Genomic DNA, 24,833 nt, shown 5'->3' with positions numbered 1-24,833 from the left:
TGTGGGGTGGGGTGGCACCCTGTGAGCAGTGTTTCTTCCTGTCCTATGGCATTTAACTGCTGCCTTGTTACAAGCAGGTGGTTTGTATTAACCCAGTCCTGAGTACAAGTTACATATTTTCACAAGGACTCTGAGATGGCTATTGTCACAATATTAAACCCTTCAAATCTGTTTTCCTAGGAGGAAAGCTCTGCATTGTCCCCATTTCATAGACAAGGGAATTGAAGCTGTGTGTTACAAAGTTCATAACTGGTGTCCCTTGATTTTGGGTGCTCCTTTGGTTTGACATGTCAGAATACTTTTGCATTTTATGGCACTTGAGAACTGAAGTAAGCTGTTAATGCTAATCAGGAGATTATTTTTTTTCCTAACTCAGTTCTTGAAAATTATTTTCTTTTTACTGGTGTTAAATAATTCAACCTGAGATGCCGTGCATGGAAAACTTTGGCCCGCAGAGAGTTAAGATGGCAGCAGCTTTGTAAGCAGCCCTTGTAATGGAAAATGTTAGACAGACTTAGCTGTAGGTGTCACTGGTAGCTCAGTTTCTTTGTTAGTCACTGTCCTTCACACACTATTTAAGTGTCCTTTGCCTGTTTGCAAATGCTGTACCTTGTGAAACAGGGAAAAGATTATAAGGCCATGGTATTTATAATAGAAAGCAGAAACAGGAAGATACAAGCAACACAGAGCTTCTAGAAGGCCCTGTTAGTTGGAGTTTAGCCCAGAAAAGAAGAGCTCTCATGCTGTAGGCACTTATGAGGTGGGATTTACAGTTGGCTCTGGCAGTGATGAGTTCAGAGTAGCACTAAGTTATTCCACTGTAGGGAATATTTTTCCTGAACGATTGTCATCTAATTGCATCCCCAGCACTGTTACCCTTTTCTTACTGTGCTTCCAGAAAATACTCAAGCAGCAGGCAGTAATATCCTTCCCCCAGCTTCAAGCTGCGTAAAAGTTTCCCTGACAAACCTATTTCCTCTCTCTCTGTACATTTCAGATATGTGCCATCATTGGAGGAACATTTACTGTAGCTGGAATCCTTGACTCCTGCATTTTCACAGCATCAGAGGCCTGGAAGAAGATCCAGCTGGGGAAAATGCAGTAACAGTGAAACTCTACCCTAGTCTCCAAGGCAGGAGCAAAGATTGAGAAATCTACCACTACCTGTTTTTGTCTTTATTTTCTATTTGATTGAATCAGTAAGTTTTTCTCTAATCGGGCTGGTCAGTGAAGATGTCTTCAACAAATCAAAGAAATCTCCACAGACATTTTGGAGCTCTGAAAAATCAATGGAAATCAGGGCATAGATTTCGATTCTCTCCACCCTGAGAGGTTGAAATGCCATATATGAAATCCACTGTCAGATCTAAGTAAGGATGGCAGTCTGTTCTCTGAAAGGTTCCTATGGCAGTATACAAACTAGTAGATTGCAAAAAGTTGAGCTGTCTTGTGGCACTCTTTGGAATTCTGTTGTGTTTGCATGATTAGACAATCGAACTTTTGTATAAGGTAAAATTATACATTAGGAAGAAATTCCACCTGTGGTGCCAAAAAGGTGATGTATCTGTTGGTGAGGAGTGGAAAGTGTTAGTGTCCCCACAGCAAACTTAGAGAGGGGCAGAAGTAACATCAAGAAATGGTTGTTCTTTTATTGAAAGCTCTTTTGTTCAGATGTGACCTTTGTAATGAAATGAGCATACGAGAAGAAAAGGCCTTCCCCCAGCTACCTTTTCCTGGGTTATGTATCACCCAGGCAGTGGAGGGCCTTTCTTTTACTCTGGATGTAAAAGTAATTTAATTTCTTCCCAGAAACTGAATATCCAGTCTTGTGTTTACAGGTGGCATGAAGTAAAAACCAAACTGAGCAACACGGTTTTATGTGGCCTTTGCTTTGAAAGGGAATAGTTGTCTTTACAGCATTAGCTTTTATTCTTTCTTGTGTTTTTTAAATACGGACCACCCAACAGTCTGGATTCTGCACTTCTGCTTTATCATTGTTACTGGGGGTTTTTTGAAAAGGGGTTGTATATTCTATGTGTTCAGAAAAATGGTGCAGTCTTCTGGGTGGATGATGAGCACAAATACTGTCTTGCTTTGTGTGTGTATATTGAATACACCTGTCAAACACAGGAAATCTGTCTTTTCAGGATTGAAGGTGCCTCCCTCTTCCTTTAAAATTCAGTCAGGCATCTTTTCTGAGCCCTAGACTGACACTGTTCACCCACAGGTACAGCAGGAGCAGGACAGGCATTCCTACAAGCTGGTCCCTGCCAGTAGTTGTTTTGTTTTATTCCTTAAAGTGGCACCTGAGCTTCCATGCCCATTGATTCAAGCCTTGTCTTCTGGGATCTCCAATAAATGGAGGCGTGAGGGGAAAACTGCTGCCAGGGGTGGCTTGCATGGAATGGTAGACATGAGTTCACTAAAATTAGACCCAAACCCACCAGTGCATTTTCCATAGCCTCCTAAAGATCCTTGAGTAGCAAGTCTCTGCATGCTTCATGAATGTCTGAGTTGAGAATAGACAAATTTTAAGTGTTCCAGTATAGATAAAAATCGTAAAACAAAAATCTTTAAATCAATGCTGTAAATTACAAGACAGGTGCAGGATTTCTCCTGCTCAATATCTACTGCCCACTGCCCTTTCCTTGGCAAAAGATCCAAACGTTATGCTGTAATCTTTGAATATTCAGTGTTAATGCTAGAGTCAAATGCATTTCAAAGTATTCCTAATATGTGTCTGTTGAACTTGTCTTGTTGCTTTGGAAGTAGGGAAGGTAGCCAGTTTTATCCACATGCCAAAAAGAAGCAGCCAGCCAGCCTCCCCCTTGCTGTCCTCTGCCCTGTAGCAACTTGGGACAAATTATAGCATTGGGATTTTTCCCCTGTTCTTGTTATGGACTGATTGCTCTTACTTTAGGTGTAAACTGGATTGTGTAACTTCCTGTATCTGTTAATGTATGGATAGATTTTATACTTTTTTTTTTTTTTCCATTTACAAAAATCAAATTGAAACTGAGGTGCTTGTTTTCATTGTGGTGTTTGTGTCTCTCTGTCCCAGAGTGGTACCCACTGGGTGGTGTTGGATGCTCAGGGGGAGCTGGGAGTTTCCATCGTGGTCGCTTCTCTTGCTGGCTGAAGGATTTTCTCTAATCCACTGTAGCCAGCTGAAGCTTACAGCAAAAGTGTCCTAGTTTTCCCTCTTGAATTTGGTGAGCCTTTACTCACAGCTTATGAACCCAGTGGATTACAAGGATGTAATTTTCAGTATCCTAGCAGTGCATCCTGCTCTTGAGCCCTGGTGGCACAGGGGATTACACTGTTAGTTTTCTGAAATTTCTCTCCTGGAACAATTTCACAAACAATCAAAGCTTGTTGCATCTTCCCTCTGTCCCCTGACACGTTATTTCTGCCCTTCTCCCCATCCTCTGTCTGAATTAAACACTGCTTCTGAGCAGTCCAGACCAGTTCTCTAAACCAGACCAGTTAAATTCTTTGGCTGTTTTTGGAAATAACAGATGCACACTTCAGTGTGCCTACTTCCTCTGCCAAAATGTCTACTGCAATAACCTAATAAATCACTTTTTTTCTTTTGCTAGATGTGGAAACCAAATTGTACTCAAGTTCTGGCAAAACTCCACTGAGGAAACAGTCTGCACCTTAGTTCTCCAAGCCAGGTCTAAGCCTTTTGAGTGCTGGCAAGCCAAGGCTGCCTTCTGGGTCCACTCTTAAGTTGTGGAGAGCTTGTCCTTCAGACATGGCTGGTTTGGGTCATTTAATGATGCTGCATCATTTGTTTACAGAAGAATTGACTCTTCATCTCTCTAATGTGAAAGTGTGGGAGTTACTGCCAGAGCAGAACTGCCCTGTGTGTGCACGTTTCATTAGATTTCACTTTTATTTTCAAACACTTTCTAGAGACAAAAGGAGCTTAGTTATGTTGCAGTGCAACATATGCAAACACAAAACAATCAATGCAAACAAAAATAATTCCAACCCCTGGTGGAAGGAAAAACATTGATCATAATTGTTCATCTATATTCCTACCTTTGCTCTTTCCAGTCAGTATTATGACAAAATTATTTGTGGTTTTACACCCTTGTTTTGTTCAAAATATTTGAACTTGTAGATATTCCAGGCTAAATAAGCCCTTTTACAGCTACATCCCACCATATGGTGAGCTCTTTGAGATGTAGGATGCTTTGCAATGGTGGAGTTAAATTTTTTAGCTGTACAGAAAGCTGTGCATAGGTATATTCTAGGCAGTGCTGAAAGGTTGAAAGACTAAGACTGTTCTTCTAAGGCTGCTGAAGATTATTTTTTAAAGAATAAAATGGAAATGGGGTAAGAAAAAAAAATTAAGGACGTGTGTTTGTGACTGTTTCATCTGATTTATCAAATACTTGCATTTAGCTACTGCTCTGTAAAAAAGTGAATTCTGCAGTGTAGACTGGTCATGTCTGTAGTTAATTTCTGAATATTTCTCATTTAAAGTTTATTTGTGTGATGTACAAAGTGTTTGGGCTAAAAGTGAGTGTGATGAGTATCTGCTTTAGAATAGTCATTTGAAGTTTCAGATGAAATATGTGACTGGGGTATTTCTCCATCATCCTTGGAAAAAGGGAGAGAGGGACAGGGGAGGGAGGGACAGGGGAAGGGAGGACATAGTCCTGTAGTATGTTATGGTGATGTTTAAAGCACAAATCTTTGCATTTTTACAGTGGAGATTATTAAGGAGTTCTGGCAATTCTCTTTTAATTTGCAACCTTATGTTAATTAGCCTTTTTAGTCCTATAATTAAAAATAAAACTCTTTTTGATTGGCTTCTTGTTGTACTACTACTGCAAAATCAATCTGAAAGAGCTCTTTTTCTTTTGTTTGTAATTAATTTTTCAGTGAACCAAGCATTATCACACAATGCAATCACTGTAAGCCAGGTCACTGGGTAGAAAGTTAACACGAGGCTTTTTGTAATCAGCACTGAGCCCTGTCTGGACATTCAGTGCCTGATTTTGAACAGCACCAACTGTCCTGACCTCAGGGTTTTTTCAATGAGAGGTGAGCAGACTGTGCTTGGAACTTGATGGGTTTGGCTTTAGTCACTGTGCCACTTGGTATATAAAATAACACAGTTCTTCTTTCCCTCCCCCCCCCCTCCCACCTCCTTTAATGTCCTTTTATCCTTGCTTCACTATTTAGAAATGTGTCTGAGGCAATTTTAAAAGAATAAATAGTAAAAGGTTACAAAACAATGAATTTTGGCACCATATCAAGAAACCCATTCCTCTTAAGTTCTGGTGCTGCTTACTGATGTTGGTGTCTGCTGTGTGTAATCTGCTGAAGGAAAAGATCCTACCTGCTTCCAGTTAACTTCAAGTATGGATTTGAACTCAGATTTCCAGAAGTAACAGGACAGTGCTGAAGGTTCCTTAATCTGTGTAAAAGATGAGTAAAGCACTGAGAAAGGTGTTTGTCCAACTCAGCCTGCTGCCACTCAACAGTCCAGACACTTTTCCATCCTCTGGAAAACCCAACCAAACGTCTCTACTGCTTCTCAGCCAATCCATGGGTTCCTTTCCACCAACAATAAATACTTTTTTCTGGAGAATAAATTAATCCATGTCCTGAAAAAATGTAGTAACACCAAGCCTACCTAAGTTGCAAGCTGCGTGTGCAGGTAAGTTTGTTTAGAGAGGTGGGGGTGTGGGTGACAGCACAAACAGGCTCAGGAACAGGGTCTGGGCAGAGGAATTTGAAGTTGGCTGAGGCTCTGGTCTGCCCTTTGGCTGAGGGACAGGGACTTCCTGAGCTGGGCTGGGGAGGAGGGAGCTGGGCTGGGGGTGCTCTTCTTGTTCTCGGTCGGGGAGAGGCAGGATTTGGAGAGATGCGGCCGCTGCTCAACTTCTCTGACTTGGGACACGCTGGAAGGAGGGGATGCGGGAACAGATGCAGGGATGGAAGCACCCGGGGGGTGGGGATAGGGTCTGGTTGCCGGGGTGATGCTGGGGCAGTGATGCTCGGGCGGGTACCCGGGGGCGATGGGAGGGGTGGGGGGGGAGGCGCCCGCCCCGCTCCAGCTGGGTCCTCCGGCCGGCAGGGGGCGCACGTATTCCCTCCCCTCTCGCGTGATCCCGGCAGCCGCTTGGGGAAGCGGAAGCCGGTGCCTTTCTCTTTCCGGGCGGCGGTGGCGGCAGCAGCAGCAGCGGGGTAAGGGCGGCGGGGCCCGGCCCGTGTCCATCCGCTGCCATCCTGCGCCGGGCGGCTCAGCTCTCTCCTCCGCGGGCCGCGGCGAGGCGGGGCACCCGCGGCGTGGCCGGGGGAACCTGTTCGGGGAAGCGGGAGAGGAGCGGGAAGGGGTTCGGTCGCTTCGGGGCCTGCTGGCCCGGCAGATCCCGGAGTTCTGGCGGCTCCAGGCCCCGTTCGTGCCGGAGGAGGCTGCTTGATGCCTGGGGTGGGACCGGGGGGGGAGGGCGGAGCGGGCTGCCCTGGGTCGGGCAGAAGCGGTGGGGGAGCCGGGGCCTGGAGCCTGGGTGCGGGGTGTCCGGCTGCCCTAGGGAGCTGCTGGGTGTGCCGCGGGGAGCTCGGGCTCCAGGTCGTAGAGCTCGGTCTGCTTTGGTTGGGTAACGGGTTAGTGGCTTCTGTGGTGCCGGATTTGCGGCCCTGCCCTGCAGCCCAGGCTGGTGTGTGCAGGAGGTGCGGGTCTGTAGTACCTGAAAGTTGTGGAGTTGGACAAAAATGTCATTTAAGGGAGCTGCCTGTGGCAGGATGGGCTGTGCCATGAAGGACGGTCCTGTGCAGTTGTTTGAGAGAAGGCCGAAGGTATTACAGGTTTACACATCTGCTGTCTGTGCTAGGCTGGTGTTGTTATGCTTTATAGGCAGTACCTGGGCAGGATGAATTCACTGTCTGTGAGTCCTGCAGTCTTTATAAATTAAAGCAGTGTATACTGCAGCACAAAATCAGCACTACTGTCAGTTGTCCTGACTCGTGAGAACCAGAAGCTTCAGATTAGGAATAAGGATCTGAGGTGTTTGTGTGTGACATGTCTGCCAAACACAGGGGCATTGCCCGTTGGAGGAGAGGCTTAAACCTTGTCTGAAGCTCATAAGGGTGTTTGAGCTGGGGGTGAGCCTGAAAGTAGTTTAAATTGCTTTCTTTATGCCCGAGCATATCTGTGTGGATCCAGGACAGAGCGCAGGAGTTCAAAGCCTCTCCCTAAGTGCTGTTTCTCTTCGTGCAGCCAAGATGAAGTTCAACCCGTTTGTGACCTCAGACCGCAGCAAGAACCGCAAGCGACACTTCAACGCCCCCTCTCACATCAGGAGGAAGATCATGTCCTCCCCTCTCTCCAAGGAGCTGCGCCAGAAATACAACGTCCGCTCCATGCCCATCCGCAAGGACGACGAGGTCCAGGTAGCTGTGCTGGCTGCTGCTCTGTGTTGTACTCTCACTCCCCAACTTCTGTGTGGTTTCTGTGTGTAGCCCGTGCAAAAGAGAAGGGCTTGGCCAATCCCAGTGGTGCCAGAGTCTTGCTGGAATCATACCAGTTAATGTGGTCTTAGGCTTGGGTGATGAATGCTCTCTGAGGTCGTGTCAGTGGGAAGGAAAAGACAAGGAGTATAACTGCTGGTAGCTTCACTGCATTTTAGTTACATTATCATGCTGGATTGAAGGCTTTTAACTATGAAGTGCCCTTTTTATAGACTGCTACCTGTGATATTTGTAAGATAAGTTTAGAAGTTAATCCAAGCTTATAGGTGAAAAAATGGTTAAAAGCAGTTGAAGCTAACCGTTATTCTTCTGGTTGAACAGACCTTTGTGAGGGTTTAGTGAAGGGAAAATAAGGGAAAAATATGAGTCTTACCCATTGTATTTTGCATTTTCCTGGTTGCTGGAGTTGCCTAATGATAGATGTCTCTGTAGCATGTGTATACAGAGAGCAGGGTTGGAATTCCCACCTGGGCAGTTCTGGTTATCTGTTGGGATGATTAGATGGTGTTCCTTAGGGCCTGCTGATTCTTTATGGGGTGAATTTGAGGTATGGGACAGTCTGCTTCTCATGTTTGTCTTTAGGTTGTCCGGGGGCATTACAAAGGGCAGCAGATTGGGAAGGTGGTCCAGGTGTACAGGAAAAAATACGTTATCTACATCGAACGTGTCCAGCGTGAGAAGGCCAATGGCACAACTGTCCACGTGGGGATCCACCCCAGCAAGGTATGGTGCATGACTGGGACCTGAAATGCACAGTGAGACACTGTGAGACTGCTACTGGCCTGAGCAGGAACCTTTTATTGGTGCATGGAGTGATGGATTGAGATACTACAGCATCAGAGGGGTCACACACAAGGAAATGTTTCAGTGTTGTGATAGTAGAGAAGTGACAGCTGAAATCAAGAACTTCTCAGTGTTTATAGGGCTTGCTTGGTGTTCTTAAAACAGATCAAACAAAATACATTGTCCAGAACAATCCTTCATCTTTGTTTCGTGGCACTTGCACTGATCAAGGAGGTGTTGGAAATGTTCAGATAAACGTGCAGAGTTGTGATTTATTCTTGTGGACTGGACTAGTGTGAAGTAGGTTTTTCAGAATCTGTTTTTTGTGGTGCAAAGTGATTTACAATGTTTAGAGTTTGTCAAATCCAGGCAAAGCCTGTTCAGATTGTAACAGGAAAACATTTCAAACTAAAAAGAACAACCAGCCAAACCCTGGTTCAATGCAGATCAAATTAGTCTCATCATCCTTGCCTTGTGGGCACATATCCCTAAGTGCTGGTGGAAGAAATCCAGTTGTAACAGGTTTTTTCATCTAAATAGTTGGTACATCAGCAGAGGGAGAGCAGAATTGTTCCAAAACAACATGACTTGTGTGCAGTAATAACATTTGAGGGTTGGGGTGACCTTGCTATGGAACCAGTGCACGTAGTGCTTGTGTAGTAAACAGCAATGAAAGAAACTGAGGTTTGTGCTGATCATTCTGTTAAAGTTTTCTCTAGTTGTGAATCAGACCTTTACAAAGCTTTGCATAAAGGTTATGATGGTTAATGCATAAGAAACAGAAAAATGTTTCATTTGTTGCAAACTTGCAGTGGGGTGGTGGGTCAGCAGCTTCTGCATCTCCCAAGTAAAGAGGTTGGAATTGGTCACAATTAGGGGAGTCTGGATGCACGATGGAACTGGACAGGGGTGTGCAGCCTTGCTGCAGCCTCTAGGGTTTTTCTAGGATTTTATTGTATTAATTGTGTTTTTAAGGTACTCCCTTCAGTAACATCAGAATGAATTTCTTCATCAGTTTTGGCATGAAGAGCACTGAAAGATGCCCATTCCAATTGGAATGGGCTGCCCAGGGAAGTGGTGGATTCTCCATCCCTGGAGATATTTCAAAAGAGCCTGGATGTAGCACTCAGTGCCATGGGCTGGGAACCACGGGGGGGTGGATCAAGGGTTGGACTTGATGATCTCTGAGGTCCCTTCCAACCCAGCCAGTTCTATGATTCTATGATTCTATGCTTATGGGCTGAAAATCAGAGCTTGGGTCTGCTGCTGCTTTTTTAGGAAATGCTCTTGAAGCTCTAGTGGCAAATGGTCTGTGCAGGTTACCTTTATGTGGCCATACTTGATAACTGACTGGCCATGTTGGCCATACTTGATAACTGACTGGCCATGTTGGCCATACTTGATAACTGACTGGCCATTTTGCAGCTGTTCAGTTGCAGATGTGTTCTTTAAAGAATCTTTATATGAGTCACTATGATATATGAACAACTTTCACTGTTACCTATAGTTTAGCCAAAGGTATTGGCAGCTCCACATGTACAGCAGTGATAGGATAGTGTCAGCAGCAGCTTGGTTTTCCTGTGTTCCAAAATTCAGGTAGCATTACCTGAGATGTGGAGAAATGAAAATAATGATTGTGGTGATGGGAGGAAGGCTCAGCTGTAAGCTGTGCTTTAGGTGGATGTAGTAGTCATCATGTTTGAGTAGCATGATGCAAATTAGATTTACTTCAAAGCAGTTATTGTGTAGATAAATAGAAGTTTGTCTGCTCTTCACTTCACCCAAATTTTGTGGCTGTGCATTGAAAACACTGCCAGTTATTTCCAATCCCTGAATGTCCCCAGAAAAACTGGTACAGCCCAGGGGTTTGAAAGCAGAAGGCAGTTCAGTGCCTCTGTTCCACTCAAACCAAATCAGGCAGTCAGTGGAAGTAAACGTTGGGTGATCTGGTGCTTCCTGGGCCACCTGATGTTACCACAGCCCTTTCAGGTCGCTGAACACTCTTGACACTGAATTCTTGGTTGTTTCTCCAGGTGGTGATCACCAGGCTAAAGCTGGACAAAGATCGCAAGAAGATCCTGGAGCGTAAAGCCAAATCCCGCCAGGTTGGCAAGGAGAAGGGAAAATACAAGGAAGAAACAATTGAAAAGATGCAAGAATAGATGGTTCCTATTTTACACAATTAAAGAACTGCTAAAGCTAAACCTGTTGTGTCTTCTTCTTTAAAAGTCTTCATATCTTGGGGCTGTCCAGCCTGGAGAAGAGGAGGCTCAGAGGAGACCTCATCACTCTGTAACTCCCTGAAAGGAGGTTGGAGCCGGGGGGGGTTGGGCTCTTTTCCCAAGCAACTCTCAGCAAGACAAGAGGGCACAAGAGGTCTCAAGTTGTGCCAGGGGAGGTTTAGGTTGGACATTAGAAAGAATTTCTTTACTGAGAGGGTGATCAGCCATTGGAATGGGCTGCCCAGGGAAGGGGTGGATTCTCCATCCCTGGAGACATTTAAAAAGAGACTGGATGTGGCACTCAGTGCCATGGGCTGGGAACTGCAGTGGTAGTGGATCAAGGGTTGGACTTGATCTCTGAGGTCCCTTCCAACCCAGCTAATTCTACAATGCTATGATATGATGTACTGAAGATGTGCATCTTGTCTCCTGCTGATCTTTAACTTACGTAGATGTAGGTTGTAAATAAACATGTTGATTCTATGCACATTATTGAATGTTACGAAATATGTTAAGTATTAGCTATAATTTGTGTTTGGCAGGAAAAGGTGACATTTTAGAGGTTCACCAGGCATGCTGTGGCCAAATGCAGCACTGAATTTGCTGTGATGTCTTCGGGTCTGGGAGAGTGAGGGTGAGCTGTCTTGCTATGATAAGGGTGGGAGGGAAGGTCTCAGCAGTTGCTAACACTATTTTGGATTAATTCTGTCAGTGGAAATTTTTAGAGCTTTATATGTATATAATGGCAGCGTGTTGAAAGCAGCCCTGTAAGTAAATTCCCTGGCTTACAAATGGCCTCTAACTGCTGATAAGACAAGCTCGGCTCCAGCCTGGACTCCACAGTACTGTCCAGAGGGCGGGATGCTGAGAATCGAGGGAAACTGCATCTGTATTTCAGAAGCCGTTCATAGGCATTAATACGAGGCCGTTGCAGAATGTTGCTGCTGTCCTGCAGGCTCGGAGCCTTCGGGCCGTTCCTTCCCCTGGGGCCGATGCACTCCCAGCCTTTCGGCCTCGCTGCTGCCCGGGGACCTTTCCAAAGGCCGGGTCGAGCTGTGAATGCACCGCTCCCCAGCCCTCTCTATCTTCCCGGTGTCTTACGAACCCCTCGGCTGCCCCAACAGCCGCTTCCCCCCGGTGTCTCGGGGCTCAGGCGGTGCCCGGGCCTCCCCGCACCCCCGCGGGCTGCAGTCGCTCTGCGGTGACGTTACGGGCGGGGCGGAGCGTGAGGCTCCGCGCCGGGTGGGACGGAGCAGCCGCCTCCGCCGCATCCCCCGCCGGCCCGGCCATGGCGTACGGTGGCCTCACGGTGCCCATCATCGTCATGACCGTTTTCTGGGGGGTGGTCGGTGGCGTCCTGCCGTGGCTCGTACCCAAGGGCCCCAACCGCGGGTGAGTGATCGGGGAGCGCTGGGAGGCTGGGGCCGCTCTCAGGGGGAGCGCGGAGCCCCTTCCCTTTCCTCCTCTCTCCCCCCCAGGGGTACCGGGGCGGCTTCTCTGAAGAGGCTCCCGGTGAAGGCGGCCCTGGCGCTGCCCCGTGCCCGGGCGCTCCGTGCCCTTGCGGGCCTGGCGGGCAGCGGCGGCCTCGCAGCTCCGGCTCTCTCGAGTTCCTCTTTCCGCCGCCCTCCGGGCCCTGCAGCTCCGATCTCCCGTGCCGGGCCCGGAGCCTCCGCCTCCTGCCGCAGTAACCGGGCGGGCCGGGACCAAACGCCTGTGAGGGGTTCCTGAGCGTGGGACCACGGGGCGGGAGCCTTCAGAACCCCTCACGGGTGGGAGGTTTTCCCCTCAAACGTCTGCATGAGCCCTGTGGCACTGGGGCCTGTTGTTGTGTTTAGGTGGTGTTAGAGCAGTTGCTTCCTTTTTCGCCTCTTACTTGATCTTTCTGAACTTATTCCCGTCCCTGCTGTCCCCCGGGTGAGGGTCAGGGTTCCTGTAGGAGGTTGCTGTTGTGTGCTTGTAGCCGTGGGGCCTGAGGACACGTGTGGGGGGCATCGAAGCAGAGACTTTTCCTGCTGTGCCTGTAGCTGCTTGGATTGAAAAGTAGACAAGTTTTTGTCTTTGTCTTTTCCCTAGGAGATAATGGCTACTTAATCTCTCTTCTCTCTCTGACATCCCCCCTACTCCACAGGTACCAGCCTTCTTTTCTCTTAGTTGTTTATCTAAACTTGAAGGAGCTTTCTTCAGGTTCTGTTTAGCTCTGATGTTTGTTCCCTCCATTTCAAACCTAAAATGTGTTTTCTTCCTGAAAAGTCTGCAGAAGTACCCTGGGAATATGTCTTCCAGGCATGTCCTTCAAGTATGTGGGTTCCCGACAGATGTTCTGTTGTTATTTCTGAATGTCAGTGTTTAGCAAACATCGATAGAGCAGTGCTGTGTGTGATTCTCTAGTCTATTAACTTCTTACCTTCTTAAAAAAACAAAGAAACAAAAACCCAAGTAAACAAAAAAACCTGTTGAAAACCTGTTTCTGAACAGGATTGTTGATTTTCTCACAGCAGAAGTCAAGGCAAACTTTAACTGACCTAAGAATTCCCATCGAATAGTTCAAAACTCCCTAACAATGACTGGGACTCCTAGGAAAGGAGGGATTCCTGGAGCTTAATCCAGGCTACATTTACTTTATAGCATTCGTTTGGAAGTTGACAAGGTACATGTGTATTTATAGGTGAAAAACATTGAATGCTATTCCTGTTACAGAAGAGTTGGAAGTTACTGACCCAGCATGAGTTTGTGTTACTCAGTTTGGGTGGGAAATACATAGAATTAAAAATAAAACGGTAAAATAGAAAAAAACCCTCTACCCTGCTTCCATGAGCTGCACACAGATCACTTGCTGTTAGAAAAATCTCTTCTTTCTCCTGCTTCAAAATCATGTGTGCATAGCTGCAGTTCTTGCCATTTTCAGTTCCAAAAGCTGCTTGGTTCTTGCTTTGTTTCAGCTTAACTATAGTTCTGTCACAGTTTTCTGTCAGCAAGAAAATCTTATCCTACAGAGAACTTCAGGTGTCTGAGATTTTGTTGTATATTCAATTTGTAAAACCCCCATTCACTATATAAAATTAAAAATATTGTTTACTAGTGAAATTTTCTTTAAGCAGAATTTTGCAAATGGAGAAAATGTTTATTATTAGCATTAGAACATTCAGCTTCAGTACTTGGCTACTTTGCTGGTAGAAGTGATTGTGAAATGTAGCAAAGGCATTGACTGGATAAGCTTTTGCTCCTCTTTGGAATGTTTTTTGTAAGATATAGCTGTATACCTCTGTTTGCAGAGCTGTGTTAGCACTTTTTCAGAGCTTTATCTGTGCCCCTGCAACTTACTCAGCTGGAAGAAGTTAGAACACTCATGTTGAGTCACCTTCCATATGATAAAAGTTGAACTGGTTCCTGTTTGGTGTGTGGGGGGTGGGTTTCCAGTGTATCTTGTGGTCAGTCATAACATGACACCTAATCAGCTGTTTCTGTTCTTCCTTTTGGCAGTGTTATCAACACAATGCTGGTGACATGTGCTGTTTGCTGCTACCTGTTGTAAGTATAAATAATGTCTCTTAATCAAGGCACAGTTCTGATATGATCAAAAATTCTATGTATCTTCAAGATACCTAGGAGGAAGCTTTTAAAATGTCACAGATTTAAACACAGGATATTCTTGACAGTTCTTTGAATTGTTTGTTTTAAAGACTTCCATCCTGCTGAAGAAAATGTATTCCTGTTGGTGGTTACACAATTAAAACAAGCCAACATTCTTCTTGTCCTCACACAGCACTGCTGAATTGATTCTCTGCATTGACTTCATCCTACTCCTTTCCAGTTCACTGACTTATTTGCTGTCAACTATAATGGCAGTCTGTCAGTTCTAGATTTTTTCTGATTAAAATAGAGCAGTGACTTTTCTTTCTCATTCTTTATACCCTTACACTTTTTTCCAAAGTGATACTGATGTAAACCTACTAATGAGTTCTGATTGACTTAGTTTGGTCGAATGTATTTCTCCAAATCTGGTAGAGCAGTGAGTGGAAAGCCTTGTACATTAGGGTTTTTTTATATATGACAATTCTGTGAAACACTTGTGAAGCTTTGATATATTAAGACTGTTTTAAAACACACACAGTATGTATTGAGGTTGCCTTTTTTCTGTAAAAGAATTGTAGAAATAACAAAATGGCTTATTGAAGAACTTCTCATACCATGGGTTTGGTTTTTTGCCAAGAGTTAAGGCTGGAGTAGCTGGAGTCTTTAAGAGAAAGCATGATTATTCTAATCTAATTCTTTTTTTTTCTTTTTTTAAGAGTGTAGAGACTGGTCATGTCAAAGAAAATGTAATGCAGAAAAGACTTTGAAAGATGTTTGGGAAGAATTTGTTATGGAGAGTAAATGAGTAAAAGTCTGATTGGATCTTTAGGGTGAACTTGTAATAAAATCATTGTTCAGAGTTCTACTTGAATGTGAGTAGGCATTTTTTATGCTACCCCAAGGATCTTAACATGAATACTATGGAAATACATTTCTAATCTCAAGACTCATTCTTAAGAACTGGAACCAAAAGCCATATTATCAGTGTCAACATGTTCCAGAAGGGACCTGTGTTGGGTTGGCCTGTGGCACAGGCTTATGCAGGATTGATCTAGTTTAATATTGTGATATTCAGGTTTTATACAGGTGAGGCCTATTTAATTTATTTTTTTTTTCAGTCCCAGTATTTGACACACAAGGCCTTCAGAAATCATTCTTCTGGATAATTGTTAAAGTAGAGCAAACTTGGTTCTCTTTTCTATCTGTGACAGGTTTTTAAAGTAGTTTTGGTGAGCAGGTGTAGAAACTTGAGAAGAGCTTTGTAGTGTCATCGACTTGAATCCAGGACTGGAATGAAGGCCTCCTTGCCTGCACATAAAATATGTAGCAGCAGCACAGTCTCTTGAGAGGTTCTAAATACTTGGCTAAAAAGGGGCAACTGGATAATAATTTTTGTGAGGTTACAGTAAATTGAGGGTAGCGGGTGTTTTGGTTTTGGGTTTTTTTTTTGAAATTTAAAGTTCTTGTCCAAGTTCTTCTGTATTTAAACAGAAATAATGCCCTACTCTTCTAAAGAGTCTTTGGGGTTTAGGGTTTGTTTTCTTTAGTGTTTGAAGGACGATTTCCTCGCAGTCAGGGCCATGTGACATCTGCAGAATCTTCTGGATTATCATGTGGAGTGTACTGGTGGTAGAATTTCTTCTGACAGGATGCTGTGACCTCTTCAAATGTACAGTGCTATTTCACTTGTGAGTTTAGTGGCTTTTTTTTTTTTTTTTTTACCAAAACAGACCTATTATAAGTGTAGTGCCATTAGTGTAATCTGTTCTTGCTTGTCCACTGAGAAGATTCTTTCATAATCTTGTGAGCTCTAACTTGATTATGTATTATTATCTTTGGTTTTCTCCAATTACACTTTGAAAAAAGAAAAGCAGCAAAATCTTGCTATGTTTTAAACCAGCAGTAATTATACCCAGCCACATAAATCACTTACATAGTGTCTGCTTGCCAGAATCCAACAAAAAGCAGATTTTTCTCACCGTATTTCAAGACAGAACTTGCCTCATCACACAGTCTTGTGTTTTGTTGTTTGTGGTTTTTTTTCCCATTAATTCTGTACAGAATCATAGAACAGCCCTGTCTGGAAAGGGCTTCAAAAAATGATCTGGTCCAAACTTTCTGTCCCGTGTTTAATTCAAGCATACATAAGCTTGTTCTTCCTGTATCCTTTTTCTTTTTGGGGGGAAGTATTGAAAAAATTTCAGACCTTAATTTCAGTGACCTGTTTTTCATATTGATCTTGAAGGAAAGCTGAAGGAATGGTTTCTGAGGATTCTTCACTGGGTATGGTAGGGCTAAAATAACTCCTGTTTCGTCCCAGGTATGGTGTTCTGTATTTGTGTGTCCTTAGTAGGTGGCTGGTGCTGTTACCTACTTCTTTTTAGAGTTGTTTAAAAGTCTGCTAGAGCTACTTTCATACTCTTGGAGTTACCTTTCCAGTGGAAAATAGGAAAAAACAATTTCCTGTCTTCATTAAACACAAATTGATTTGCGTCAAACTGAGTTTGTGGTAACTAAATTTAAAGTCATTGACATTTCAACTTAAAGCTGTTTCTTCTGTGTTAAGGTTTTAGCTGATAATTTTGAGTAACCATATTTATCACGTGGTATTCATTTGGTTGTCCTATGCAAAACCTTTGCTTGGCTAAGTGTGTAATTTGCCTGCAGAAATTGTACCCAGCAGCCTTTTGAGGGAGAATACATAAGCCTTGGAAACCTGATCAAATACAAAGCAAAGTAAAAGGAGTGACTGCTGCAGAAATTACAGTTTACACCATGTTCTACTGTACTGTCAAAAGTCTAAATCTGTTTTGCTGCGAGCAGTTCCTGAAACAGAACCATGATATTCTACTAACAGAGGACAGGTTCCTTGAAGAAATGGTATAATTTGCTACTGATTCTAAATGGATTAAAATGTGGTTGCTCAAATTGACATTTAAACAGAGATAGCAGGACCTTAATTTGTAATATGCAGCAGAGACAGATGGCAGCTATGGTACAAAGACCTTTTAAAAAATCTTTCTGGTAGAACATAAGGGACTTCAATTTCCTTGCCTGAGCTGGGTAATTAACTGTTTTAAGTGGGATCTGGTAGAATTTAAGGGCCTGTGGGCGGCTCGAATTCTGTACCTGATTTTAGTTACTCTAGAACATTACATGTTGGAAACAGAGGCTTGCTTTGTTTTACTTTGAATGCCACGTTTTGTTTTGCCTTGTCATGATAGGTATAAAGCAGCATCGCTTAAGCAAAATGTGGGAGAAGCTTTTTCATGATTTACCTTGAATTCAAGGGAATTGTAGTGTTCAGTGTAAATTATTAGCCCCTAGCAGAGCACGGAGGAGGAGGATACTATTGACTTGTAATGCCACTGTGGTTCAGAGCTTGGGCATCCAGCATGGGCCCAAAAAATAGCTTTTGAAAACTGCACAGTGCTTGCCTAGAGCCTGGTTATACAGCTGGGACACATCAATATTTTGTATGTGCTTTTAGCTCACTCAGTTCACAGCCATGCTGGGTCTGAACTCCGGAAGCATAGAGCAGAGAGATATTTGTGGACAGAGTTCCTTCCTCCTGTACAGTGGGAAAGAGAATAAAGTGCTTTAACAAGCTTTTAAGTGTTCCTGCCCTCCTCCCACTTCTTGTCGTTCAGGATGCCAAAGGCAGATGGTACAGTGCTCTGGCACCCCTTCTATGTCCTTTGTATCTGAATATTAACCCTTGGAAAATAAATTCCGTGGTATTTTTAGAAGCTGATTTGCTTTTCCCTTAATTTTAACATCACGATTAACATTAATTCAAAATTCATTTTTGTGATCACTTTGGATAGCAAAGTAGAAACACATCAGCATAAAGGTTATTGGCTCTTCTTGGTGGTCTCTTGCTGTTGTTTTAATTGCCTTGTAGAGCCTGCTATGTATTTCAAGGCTTGCCTGGCTGATAGTCTGCTGTGGGCTCAGCATGTCATTTTAACTGGAGCCCTGCTTTCTGCGAAACTGAAAGCAGCATTGAAAATAAATTTTTGTGAATTTTAAGAGGATTGATGTGTTTTCTTTAAGTCTGGCCCACATCTTTTGCCCCTGGCTGTTCTAGCCATTTTAGAGCCAACCTGCACTTCTGTTTGCTGGTCAAAGCATCAAGGTTTGTGTGGAATTTTCCATGACTGCCTAAGCACTCCGATACATTTGTGGCAGCTCCCATTACAAAGCTGCTCTGCTTTTTCTCCTCCTTACAAAGCATTCTAGAAATAGCAGACAGATGAGCCAGTGTATTCACTAAATGTGTTTGTATAGTTAGTATTTAACATAGCTTTAAATCCATGGAAGCACCCATTGCTTTTTCTGAATCTTGTAATATTTACAAAGCAAATAGCTCTTCTAACAGTGGAAATATTTATTTCTGTTTAGCTTTCCTGGATATTTTCCACAAACTACATTCCTCTTGCTCCCTGTTCTGGCTATGGCTTTTGCAGTGTTAGTTTGTGAGCTGCTCTGATGAGAAAGCTTCTGATGATGATGATCTGGGGCTTGTTGTCCTACTGGTTTTGTTGTTGGGGGATTTTTAATTGTTTCTCTGTGTATTCCACTAGCATTGTACTCTTTTGCTTCAGGTCCCTGTTTCTTGACCTCTCTGATAAGTTTAAATTCACTTTTGTTCTATCTCTGATGAAAAATATACCATATCTGCAAGGGAAGTTTGTCCTATACTGCAAATAGGAGTGTTTCTCAAAGGGTTTTGTTTAAAGGATGCTTCAAAGGCACTGAGAAAAGGTCTATCTCCTGTTTCTGCCTTGTGAGCCCACAAAAATTGAGTTTCATGTTTCAAAACAATTCTCTGTCAAAGAAATCATACAAGATAAATGCTCTCAGGTGCTTTTGCCTTGTTTTACATTGAGCAGGACAATTTATTGTTTCAGTTGCAGAAACCAGATCTTCATTGTTGGCCTCTGGTCTATGAGCTTCAGTAAAACTTAGATTTGATATTAAACCTTCCTGCAGATAGTTTTTTCTTCTCTTGACAGTACTTGTGCCTTGGACAAGCCTTGCCATAATCATAAGTTTTGTAATCTGGCTGATGTTCTCTCTTTTTGGTTTGGGGGGGTTTGTCTTGCAGTTGGCTGATTGCGATTCTGGCTCAACTCAACCCTCTCTTTGGGCCACAGTTAAGCAATGAAACAATCTGGTATCTTAAATATGAGTGGCCTTAAGGATGCCTGTTCCTCTGCTGCAATTTATTGACTAGGTGAGTATGATCAGATATATTAACAAATTTTGGTCTATTACTTCAGGAGAAAACAGACAGTGGCGTAATCAGTGTGTTCAGCACTGTGAGCTGTTGAGCTGGAGAAATCTGTCTTTCTGTAGGCTGTAACAAAGCATTCTGGATGTTACTATTGACTAGAAAATCTTGGACTGAAGTTTTGTGCAGCTATTTTTCTCTGTTGTCATGTCATGTGGTGCTGTGTTCAGTAAGCAGGGGTTTATAAGAACAGAACATTTCTTCCTACAATAAAAAGAGAAATTGGGCTGGGATGTCTTAATAGCCAGCATGAGTGGATTTCCTCATATTTAATAGCTGCTAAATTTCTTTTTGAGCCTACTACCATTTCATCCAAGACCTGCCCAGGCTTCCAAGGCAATGTCCAGTAGCCCTCATTCACCTGGAACATCAGTAAGAACATCAGTAAGAACTGTGATTAGAATCATTGTTTATCCCCTGTCAGTGTGTGGCACTAACACTGAGTTTAGAGGTGAAGGTTTTATTTTTAATGATAGCATGCATGCAACTTGAATCATACATGAGCCTGGTGGTTGCACTCTGGGGAGTGCTATTGGAATGCTGCAGTTGCAGGTTTTGGGTGTGGTTTCTGACATGACCATCAAAACCACAAAGTCTTGTACTAAAAGTACCATGATGACTTCTCTAGAACTGGTAGCATTTGGAGCTGAGGATTGGACTGAAGGACAGCTGTGGAAAGAGGTAGCCATTATTTTAGGTTTTCACGCTGGCAACTGAATAATTAGATGCACTTAGTTTTTTAGCTGTGGTTTTGTTGGGGGTTTTTTTGTTGTTCTTTTAAGTTTAACTCCCTGTTGTTACTACTTCTGTGAACAGAAGTACAGTAGCATCAGACAGATGACAGGTGATGGTACAGATCAGTTAAATGCTGTCTAAACCATCCTGAACATTTACCCTGAAGCAAAGCACCACTGCTTCAAAGGAGGCTTCATCTGAACTGTGGTGTTCTCTAGCCTGGCATGTGTATGTCTTGAGCTTCTCTTTTAAGCAGCAAGCAGAAGCTAAAGGTAGGCTTGGCCCTGCTTCAAGTAGAAGCCTATAATTAGCTAAGTCAGTCAAGCTGAATTTCTTAGGTGTATTTTCACTGCTCATTTGTTAACACATAATTAGTTAACTAAAACAGAGACCATTGTATTCTGGTAAGGGGCATGCAGATCCCTGAATATCATGGGATAATTCCATTGCCTGGCATCTGAAACTGAAATGTAGTTACTGAGTGGTTGCCCAGCATGTGGAAATTTGGCTTCCTTCTCTCTGATAAGTGGTCTGTGTACTGCAACCAGCAAGGATAAAACTGGGGATGAGATACAACTCTTGTTCTCCAGGAGCCTGCTAAGAGAATTGGAACTTTGCCCCTCATTCCAGGGAACTGGAGGAAAATTTGTACCAAAGAAGAGAGGGAACTAATGCATTTTAGGATGGCCAGACAGCTTGTCATTTTTAAACCCATAAGTGGAGAATGAGACCTGTATAGCTTATGCTGCTGTGCTATATGAACCAGTTTGTTTTAACCTTTGATAGAACTGATTTTGTTGGCTTAATTAGAGAACAAAATGGAGTTTTTCGTCTTTGTGAAAAAGAATGCTTTAAAAAAGCAAAAGCATGTAGTAATCCTCAAATATAATAGATAAATATCACGTTCTTTCTTGCTACAAATCTGCTATTACGGGACGTGATATTCTCCACAGTATTGTTTGAATTACTCCTGCAGTTTTGAGTGAGCTAAGCAGCAAGGAGGTGGCCTCTTTGATCAGGCTGCAGTGTCCTGGCCTCTCCTATTGTGTGCCTTGGCACTCACAGCCTCCTGTTGAGCTCCTCAATAGGCAGGAGTTATGAATTAGATTCCATCTGAAAGAGCTGGGATATACCTCTGGCACTGCACGGATTCCCCAAAATATAGCTACAGTTTCTTATTTTACCAGTTATTTTTGGCTTTAAAGTTGTGCTTTTCCAGCACTCAAGGTGCAGGTGCTATGCTTTTTCCTGCCTCCCATGTAGATGTCAATTGAGGTTTGGATGGATTAGTATGGACAGTGCAGAGACTGAAATACTGACTCTCAGGGTGGAGAGATCTTGGTTAAAAACAAGGCTGGTCTTAAGTCATTTCACTTGACCAGCAGAGCAGGCTGAAAATGTACAGAGAGGCAGCTGCATTGTAGCAGGGAACTTCCACAGGTGATGGCTTGATTGAACTTTGCCAGATTACAGAAGTTTGGTCTGTCTTTTCAGCCAGTATCCTCCAGTTCAAGTGATGATGAAGTGTCAGATGATTTGTCTGTACAATCAACTTAATGGCTTGGATGGCAGGATGTAAGAACATGCAAAATGGATGTGAACATGCAAAATTACATGGAGGTGCTGGAGTGTGTCCAGAGAAGGGCCATGAGGGCTGGAGCACCTCTTCTTTGAAGAGACAGAGAGTTGGGGTTATTCAGTCTGGAGAGGAGAAGGCTCTGAGGAGACCTTATTGTGTCCTTCTAGTATCTGAAGGGAGCTGCAAGAAAGCTGGGGAGGGGCTTTTTAGGGTATCAGGGACTGATAGGACTAGGGGGAACTAGAGGAGATTTAGCTTAGATGTTAGGAAGAAGTTCTTCACCATGAGGACACTGGCACAGGTTGTCCAGAGCTGATGAAAGCCCCATCCCTGGGACTTTTTAAGGCCAGGCTGGACAGGGCTCTGAGCAACCTGATCTGGTGGGAGATGTCCCTGCCCATGGGGGGTTGGAACTGGATGATCTTAAAGGTCCCTTCCAACCCTAAAAATTCTATGATTCAATGAAAATGCTGTAGCTGTGGTAAATATGGACTGTAGCCTCTGAAGCCACGTTATCTAATGCTACCTTTTCTCCTTAAATTTGTCAATTTACAGTCTGTGTTCTCAGACCATGAATTTTCATCACTCAGATGCAGGAAGATCTGTCCAGATGGCTGGATGTTGTTAGAGCATTGAAAACTTTCTGGGAAAAATGTTGTTCTACCAGCTTATAATGTAGCTAAAAAGTACTTGAAGTAAACTTCATAAATTAAGAAATGCTGAGAAAGCAAGAAAGTAGAGATTATTCTTGAAGCTTTATATAAGTGAATTATCTGCAGTTCTTGACCATTTCTCAGCGTGTTTGTGGAATGGAAATAGTTGTTGCTAACAACCAGGTCTTCAATTAGCAAACTGTCTCCATGGAAAGGAATAATTAAGTTGCCTCTTGCTTTGCAGGTTCAGAAGATACTTCCTCCAGATGAAAAGCTCCACAGATCCAAAGATGCCCTTAACATAGTTTGTGGGATACCAAGTCTGCATATTAATGCCTTAAATTTTCTATTGTGCTTCAAATGGCTTTTTCAAAGCCTTATATTTTTCCCCACTCTACTGTTTAACACTGTGCCTAATACACTTTATACTCCTCTTTGGTACTGTAAATTTTTCACTATTAACAGCAGATGTGATGGAACTTTCTAAAGTTTTTATTGGTCACAGACAGCTTTCCTGTCTACTTTACTCATTCTTTAGGAACATTCTGCATCTTACAGGTCTTGCCTTGTCTGCTGCTGTGCTGTTCACCCCTGTTCTATTTGCACTTGAAAAAAATGTGTACAATGAAACTGAACGCAGAGAGAAAAAACAGTGGTGCCACATTTTGATGGCCTTTATTTTTTAAAATGAGTTGTGTCTGGGGGAAATTTTGTCTTAAATTTCTCGTGGAAATAAAACTAATCCTCTGCTTTATACCAAATGTTCTTGTGCCATGTTTAACTCACAATCTGCTTTTCGTTGTTTTAATCAGACAAGAGGCAGAGTTGGGATGAGGAAACTGGGATGATGTGGAGAGACTGGAATAAAGACATAGGCAGTGATGAGAAGAGGATGTTGGCTGCCTGTATCAGCACCTCTTGGGTAGTTCTGAAATAGGACAAAGTTTGCAATCTAAAATTGCTGGAACGTCTGCAGGAAAAAGTGACTGCTGAGCCCGAGAGCCTCTTCTCCATGAACTTCCCAGTGTCTGGTACCAGGGGAGCTCAGCAGCAGAGATAACATGATTGGTTTGACTCAAGTGCAAATGGTAATTCTGATAGGATGTGGATTTACTCCCTGGTCTTTTAGGAGGATGTATATAGGAACAAGCAATTTGAATTGAACAGAAAGGGTAGCAGTTACTTTTTACTGACTTGCTACTTGCACATGGAATTTCAAACCTGGTGAAACAAGTGGCAGAGTGAAGATTGCTGAGATTCCTCAGTATCAGCTGAGTCTGTAGGGTTGGAATGAGTCTAGTCAGGAATTTGCTAAGGGATAGCTTCAAGGGATACAGATACTGCTGCCTGCACATCTTCTTGAGTACTTTCTTACCTCCTTACATTCTGTCCAGATGAGTTGCAGTTATTTTTTACTGTGTTTCATCATAATGGAGCTGTTGATTGATTTCCTTAGGTTGTTCAATGCTCATTACTGCACAGGAAATTCTGAGATCCTGGCCAAGTGCTGAAACTTACAGAGATCAAAAACTGGACAGTGGGAATTGCAAGAGAAAGGAGCATGTCCGCTTTTACGAACAAACAGAGCAACTGTTGCAACAGGAATAGTGAATTTCTTTCAAGTAACCTGCTACGGAAAGTTGCATTGTAACAAGCAAGAAGTTGTACACCTGTATTTCTGTGGAAAATAATTCCTAAGAACACTGGGCACCAAATGATCTTCTAAAAGCCCAAGTTGTTGTTTGGTTGTGGTTTTTAAGTGTGTGTGGAGGGTAAGACAAAGGGACATCATATAGGGAGGGGAGGAGAAATGCTTGAAGATATTGCTGACAATTTTGAATATGCAACAGTTTTGAAAGGATCTTGATCTGCATGTCCTATTTACCCTAAAATGGGACATCAAAGAGAAACCATCCAGTGGCAGTGGTATTGGCATACAGGTATTACCACTTCAGCAAGCTTTCTGTTTAGGTTCTAAGCCATCACTCATGGCAGAAGATACAGGAGAAGTAAAAAGAAGTTCACATGGCATATTTCACTGTTGATTAATATCATGTAAAGTGATTCAAAGCCTGGACAAAGAAGTTGTAGTTCCATTTTTTATTTAAGTGCTTTACAGAGAAAGAAATTTCCCTTTATCCCAGTGTTTAATGCTTTCTGTGAAACAGATACCAGAAGGAAGAAATTGAAAAACTGCTTCTCTCCTGCTGAGTGCTGTGTGACCCAGTGTCTGCATTGTGATTACAGAATGGTCTGCTCCATCTGTGCCAGGAATTAACACTGCCACGGATCCCCTTTTTTTTTTTCTTTTTTTTTTTTTTTTTTTTTTTTTTTTTTTAAAGACTGTGGGAAATGAAAGCAGACAGATTCAACCACTGGTGTTTGGCAGACAATGCAGGTACCAAAGCCTGGAACAGTTTTCTCTCGCTTTGTGACAGCAGAAGGAGGGAATGCAAAATGTTAAAGTCTGTATGAAGGAAACTTGCTGGTGCTTGAAGTGT

The 24,833-nt window shown here is 43.2% G+C and overlaps 3 protein-coding genes across 7 annotated transcripts in view; all 3 read left to right on the top strand.

The window, feature by feature from the left end:
* Nucleotides 1-4,358, top strand: part of ERGIC1 (endoplasmic reticulum-golgi intermediate compartment 1) — a 58,996-nt gene extending 54,638 nt beyond the window's left edge. For 2 of the 3 annotated variants that reach the window (XM_071759162.1, XM_071759161.1), the window contains one exon: nt 998-3,033. In XM_071759162.1, the coding sequence (XP_071615263.1) occupies nt 998-1,105 (108 nt within the window). In that variant the 3' untranslated portion in view covers nt 1,106-3,033. Of the gene's footprint in view, nt 1-997; nt 3,034-3,599 lie in introns of those variants that run through there. The other variant, XR_011728949.1, reaches the window with a different exon arrangement.
* A 1,704-nt stretch (nt 4,359-6,062) lies between these two features.
* RPL26L1 (ribosomal protein L26 like 1) lies at nt 6,063-10,478 on the top strand. 3 transcript variants are annotated; one of them, XM_071758521.1, is made up of 4 exons: nt 6,063-6,207; nt 7,241-7,413; nt 8,074-8,214; nt 10,308-10,478. In XM_071758521.1, the coding sequence occupies exons 2-4, from the start codon at nt 7,246-7,248 to the stop codon at nt 10,434-10,436; spliced, it is 438 nt and encodes a 145-aa protein (XP_071614622.1). In that variant the 5' UTR covers nt 6,063-6,207; nt 7,241-7,245; the 3' UTR covers nt 10,437-10,478. The 3 variants fall into 3 exon arrangements, with proteins under 3 accessions (XP_071614622.1, XP_071614623.1, XP_071614624.1); XM_071758522.1 differs by lacking the exon at nt 6,063-6,207 and adding an exon at nt 6,430-6,451; XM_071758523.1 differs by lacking the exon at nt 6,063-6,207 and adding an exon at nt 6,798-6,819.
* A 1,227-nt stretch (nt 10,479-11,705) lies between these two features.
* On the top strand, nt 11,706-23,093 carry ATP6V0E1 (ATPase H+ transporting V0 subunit e1). The gene is made up of 4 exons (XM_071758524.1): nt 11,706-11,888; nt 13,977-14,024; nt 19,180-19,308; nt 22,577-23,093. The coding sequence occupies exons 1-3, from the start codon at nt 11,785-11,787 to the stop codon at nt 19,271-19,273; spliced, it is 246 nt and encodes an 81-aa protein (XP_071614625.1). The 5' UTR covers nt 11,706-11,784; the 3' UTR covers nt 19,274-19,308; nt 22,577-23,093.
* Nucleotides 23,094-24,833: the final 1,740 nt, after the last annotated feature.

Source organism: Heliangelus exortis, chromosome 15, assembly GCF_036169615.1.
Source record: "Heliangelus exortis chromosome 15, bHelExo1.hap1, whole genome shotgun sequence".
Classification (NCBI taxonomy): domain Eukaryota; kingdom Metazoa; phylum Chordata; class Aves; order Apodiformes; family Trochilidae; genus Heliangelus; species Heliangelus exortis.
This window is presented reverse-complemented; position numbering and strand designations above follow the sequence as displayed.